We start from the raw sequence: 5,762 nt of genomic DNA on the forward strand, positions 1-5,762 counted from the left end.
CAAAAAAAAAAAAAAAAAAAAAATCTCTCTGGGATGAGAACCAAAACTCTTTCCCTGATTACAGAAAGCCCATTGGTACTGGGTAAGAGCAGGAGGATGGGCGTGGCAGCACAAGCACTAGAACGGCGGGTATTAGGAGGGGGTGTGTGTGCGAGTGCACATGCGCTAATGTAGGCTACTGTGATGCCGAGCCTCTTCTCCCCTCCTTAGTGAAATAGCGGAAACGCACCATTATAGTCTGGCTCTGTATAATATTTTTATGTTATCTTCCACGGCACTTTTACAAATAATATTTTCAACATGCCCTGCAATACCCTGTGAAGCACTTAGGTCAGGCATCTTTATTTTTTTTCTAGAAGAAAGGGTTTAATAATTAACAAAAAATACCATAATACCCAAATCAGAAATGTTTTAGAATATGTTCCACAAAGTCAATGTATCTCACTGACTGCGGAAAGTAAACTGTTTCCTCAATAGGGAAAAAAAAAAAGCAAAGATTCCTAAAAAAAAAAGAAAACAAAAAAAAAAACAGTGGAAAGATTAGATGTCTACTAGCTTCATTTTCACCATTTGGGAAGGAGATGGAAAAAGACTAACTTACTAAAGTTCAAGTTGTTGGCATTACTGACAGTAGAGACCTGACTTTCTGATCTCTTCCATAGATCTCTGTCTACAGATAAACATTGTTTATGATGAGTGTGTATTAGAAGTTAAAACCGTCCCAATTTTTGTTTCACATTTTTAGTCTTATTATTTTCCATTTGAAAATTTTAACTCTAGAATTTTGTCAAATAGGGTCATTTTTTATACATGAGCCCCTGAACAAATTATGAAGGTTGCAAATATGTTTACTGCTGCAGTCAGATCAAGTGAACAGTAAAATTAATCTAGTGTTCATTTGGTGCACAGGCATTGTTTTGCTGCATGGTAAAGCATAATAATGAACATATAACCTAACGGGCTGCCTATTTGGTTATGGAGCGTGTAAAGGGAGTGAAAAACCTAAGAGAGCGACTTCCCTGGTGGTGCAGTGGTTAAGAACCTGCCTGCCAACGCAGGGGACACGGGTTCGATCCCTGGTTCGGGAAGATCCCACATGCCACGGAACAACTAAGCCCGTGCGCCACAACTCCCGAGCCCACGAGCCACAACTACTGAGACTGCGTGCCACAACTACTGAAGCCTGTGTGCCTAGAGCCTGTGCACCTCAACGAAGAATAGCCCCCACTCGCTGCAACTAGAGAAAGCCCGCGCACAGCAATGAAGACCCAACGCAGCCAAAAAAAAAAACCCTTAGAGAAACTATAGGTAGAAACTAAGAATTTGTTGGCCAGTTAAATGTATCTCAAAAATCCAAGATATTAAGCATGAATTAATAAGAATCAAGGTGGGGTCAGAGGCAGATTTAAGGGGCAAAGATGAGAAGGTTGGTCTGCAACAATTTACCTATAAAATTATGCACATGTTTTAGGAAGCTGGAGACATCCAGGAAGGGCTGGAATTTGAATAGCTGGGACTATAAAAAAATAGCATTATGAGTAAAACATAGGACCAGAGATCGCGCATTCAATCTGGACTGTCTCCCAGTAGTTGTGTGACTTGTGTAAATTATCCCCCTCTATAATCCCCTCATCTTTGAAGTAAAGATCCTAATAAGGGCTACTCTTTATAAGACAAAGAGATATAAAATGCCTGCAGTAGACAGGCATGTTAAATATATGTAGAACTGTTGATGATGAGGATCTATTCTAATTGATAAATTGGTCCATTTGATAAGTTTTATTTTAAAAAGCTGTTTTTTTAAATAAGAATTTAAAGTACAAATATGTCAGAATTCACCATTTTTGTTAGTAATGATGAGGTCAATCATTCTAACGTTTCGATTGTAAGATTATAAAAGTATTTATTATAAAACAGTTTGTCCTAAAAATGTTTTCCAGTTTTAATACTAACTCCACTTTTGATTTTGATTTTTCAAACTCCCTAGTACTCCCAATTTGGAAAAACAACCAAATGAAAATGGAATATCAGTTCAGAATGAAAATTTTGAAGAAATTATAAATTTACCCATTGGATCTAAACCATCCAGATTAGATGTCACCAACAGCGAGAGTCCAAACATTCCTTTGAATCCTATTTTGGCCTTTGGTGATGAAGGGACACTTGGGACCCTGCCTCAGGTAGATGGTGTTCAAACACAACAGACAGCAGGTAAGCTTGCCTCGAACTCCCTTCAGTAATCATCAGAAATATGTGACACCCAAGAGGGAATGAACCTTCTGCTGTGTGACTGTGGCACACTTTGTCCTTCAAGGGACCAAATAAGCCACGTGGAAGAGATTGTGCATGGGTCATTAGAAGTTGAATTTTGAGTTGGGTTGGGCAACTTCTAGGGCCCCTCTTGTTCTCCCACTCAGTGTAGAAATTCGGTCCGCAGCACCCACTGGGTATCCATGGGCCTCTCCTCACAGAGCAGCACTCATTGCCCAGTGGCAGTGCTTCATATTGCGTGCCCAGAACACGCTTCATATTAAGACAAACGACCATAACTGAGTGGCCATTGAACCTACTCTGTCCACTAGAGAAAAGGTTTGTTTGGTTTCTATTCCATCTTTCTCAGCTCTTCAGCTATTTTAAGACTGCCAACATTGTTCTCCCACCATTTTTCTCTCGTTTGGGTTTAGCAACCTGGGATAATATACTATTGTCCTTTTTAAATGTAATAAGATAGTTACAATTTAAGGCAATGCAACTAATAGTCCAGACTAGGAGCATACTGAGCCCAAGGGCCTTCCATCCCTTGTTGAGTAACCGTAGCTGTTGAAATTGCAAGTGACTCTCTTATACCCTGTCTCTGTAACTCACACTAACCTGAAGTCATTGTGCAAAAAGAACAATAGCTTTACAGGACCCAGAGAAATAACAACATAAAAAAATTACCAACACAGTGCTCATGGTAACTCAACAGCACAGTCCCATCAGTGTCAAGAACAAGTGGGATAATCCAGCTCCATCTCTTTCCAAACCTCTTTGATTTCTATCAGCTTCTCTCCCAGCACCTTACTTTCATGTATTGACCAGCATCCTTTTATACTTTTATGAAGAGAGCCAAGCAAATTCAGGATGTTTGTAGATGAGTCGGTAAAGCATTATTTGTGGTCAAATTGTTTTGTCACTTAGATTCCATCTGTGCACTTTTAACCTATTTCCCACTTTAAAACTGGTTGAAAAAGCCAGCTTTGAACCTCCTATCCAAATGAAGCTAGTCTTTTTTCCTTCTCTAATATACTGACCTGGGGGGTGTAACTTCCCTTTAGTGATCTACTTTTCTAGATTGTAAAAGGAAGAAGGTCCAGCTGTCAATGGAAGCTATAAAGCCTGACGTTCTGACTCTTAAGCCTTTGAGAACAGTCTGATTACTTGTGTGTTGGTGGAAACATTCCTGGTGCAGCTTCCTTGCTTTGTCATGTCACAGATTCAGAGAGATGGAAGGAACATTCAGATGACTTCCTGCTTCATTCGCCAGGCTTTAAATCACCTTTTGATGTACCTGTCATTTCATTCTCACTCTTCCATACCTTCTCTAGGAACATAGTCCAGTGTCTGTGATATTAAGTGGTGGTAGGTTTCTTTTGTGGTCATGACTACTTATCAACCAACATTTATTTAACCTCCAGCGTGTGGTTGGAACCCGAAGTATCAGGTACTGAGGATTCAAGACAAATGAATGTAAAGTCCCTATTCTCAAAGAAAAGTACAGTTGACTTACGCAGTTTGGAAAAGGAAATGATATATAGCCTAAGGTAAAGAAAAGGACATGTCTTCCTGTTAGTGGTAGAATTCACTTACATATAAGACCACGGATCCTGATAAAATTGCCTATTCTTATATAAGACAGTGTATATAAAAGCATGGTAAAGTTTTAGGAATGTAAGATATTACTGTAGTATTCTTTAAGATTTTAGATAAATGTCATATTAATCTGTTCTTTTTTCTGTCTCCTAATATAGAAGTTATATGAGCATTTCTTCTGAAAAAACCAAAGCAGAAAGTTAATAAGAATTTCTACAATTAATGGAATTCCTTCCATGCTACAAAGGAGCATCTCCCCTTCCTCCAGTTTTCTAAAGATTTCTTGACCATCATTTTGAAAAGACTTTATTAAAACCAGCTAAAGACAACAGACTGGATAGCTTTTCTAATAATTTTCGCCCATAGAGAAAAAGAAATCCTCCCTTGTTCTTCAGTACTTTAAAATGGCTCTTTCCAGTGTGCTCCTTCTTAGGAAATCGATATTTTTCTGCATTCTCTAAAAGATGAGAGCATTTGGCTGTAAAAGAAATGGGCCGAGTAGGCATGATTTTTCACATAGATATTTTGGACTTTAAAAGCTAACATGTAAAATTGGCACAAAAATTTTTACCTTTTACAGTGTAATACTTGAAATATAAGTACCTCTTGGTTCAACAAGTAGAGTGAATAGGAGAGATGTTTAAATTAAGCCTGTTTGTTTAAATATTATTGCAAAGAGCTCTATTTGTAGAGGCAGATTACCAGGTTCTTGTAAATGCAACTTGCACATGGACATTCTGCAAACCCCACTGTCCCATTCTTCTTGCGTCTCCTTTTGCAAAACATACTCAACAGTTTTAAAATGTGAAAAAAAAAAACAACATTATTTTTTCAGAGCAAGAAAATAATTTACTGTCCTCTTAAGTAATGTATTTATAAAGTTTTTTCAGATAAACTAATCAAATAAATTAGAACAACGTGACAACATTGCAGAATTTGATTTCTGAGATGCATTCCTTATGTTACCATGAGAGAATGTTGTTGATGATTCAGGGCTATTTCTGAAGTCTGTTTATTGCTGCTGTCCCCAGTGATAGTGGGACTTACCTTTGCCTTACCTGATCACAAATTATTTGGAGATGGGGGAGAATAAAGCTTTAATATTTCTTTAAAGAAAAAAGAGAATTTGGTTTTGCTCGTTTAAGAGCAATGAAAAAATGATGGAACGTGGACTGTGTTTGGCACCCAGGACACGGCAGGCTGATACCTTCATGAAGGTCCTTGTTCTGCGTGGCATCCATCGGCTTTCACCCTTCATCCTTCACTTTCGCTGCTGAGCTTGGCTGTACAAACTTGCACTTTCATTTGATAATATAAATTCAATTTTATTTTACCATTTGAGAGACTACTAATAACTAAATACTGAAGGAGAGAGAACACTGAGGGAACGCATTTTTTTATGATGGAGTTTTTAAAGAAGGTAAACTTCTGCCACTAGAATGTGTTTTTTTTAAAAGTGGGATTGATTAATGTAGATTGAATGAGGGGCTGTTCATTTATTGGACCCATTTCCTTAAAATCCAAGCATACCGTCTTTAGTAACAGCTGTAATTTGTTAATAACATTAATTTGGGGTTTTTCCCTGTTCTCAGTTGTCCATGTACATACACATAGTCATATTAAAAGAAAAATCTGTTCAACCAAATTGTTTTTTTTTTTAATCGACCTAGCATGAAACACCAATAAAATGTGTATGACGTATTTTTACTTTTAGGTTTCTCATATGTTATAACTTCACTTAGGTTGATTCTTGAGTTTTCAAATTGTTCTTCATTTAACCTCAACCAGCTTCCTCTGAACAGGCATACAGAAAAGGCTGATTTAAAATTTAGAGCAGGAGTTCTGTTTTGGCTAGGTTTTCCTTTTTTCATTTATATATAACTTAAGCAATCATTAGCAAACTGAATGCC

The 5,762-nt window shown here is 37.5% G+C and overlaps 1 protein-coding gene across 4 annotated transcripts in view; it reads left to right on the forward strand.

Moving 5' to 3' along the window:
- The window catches only part of MAP7 (microtubule associated protein 7), a 178,393-nt gene extending 172,903 nt beyond the window's left edge, over positions 1-5,490 (forward strand). For all 4 annotated transcript variants that reach the window (XM_028494406.2, XM_028494407.2, XM_028494408.2 and 1 more), the window contains 2 exons: positions 1,988-2,211; positions 4,011-5,490. In XM_028494406.2, the coding sequence (XP_028350207.1) occupies positions 1,988-2,211; positions 4,011-4,021 (235 nt within the window). In that variant the 3' untranslated portion in view covers positions 4,022-5,490. The remainder of the gene's footprint in view (positions 1-1,987; positions 2,212-4,010) is intronic.
- The last annotated feature ends 272 nt before the right edge of the window (positions 5,491-5,762 follow it).

This window comes from Physeter macrocephalus, chromosome 10 (assembly GCF_002837175.3).
Source record: "Physeter macrocephalus isolate SW-GA chromosome 10, ASM283717v5, whole genome shotgun sequence".
Classification (NCBI taxonomy): Eukaryota; Metazoa; Chordata; class Mammalia; order Artiodactyla; family Physeteridae; genus Physeter; species Physeter macrocephalus.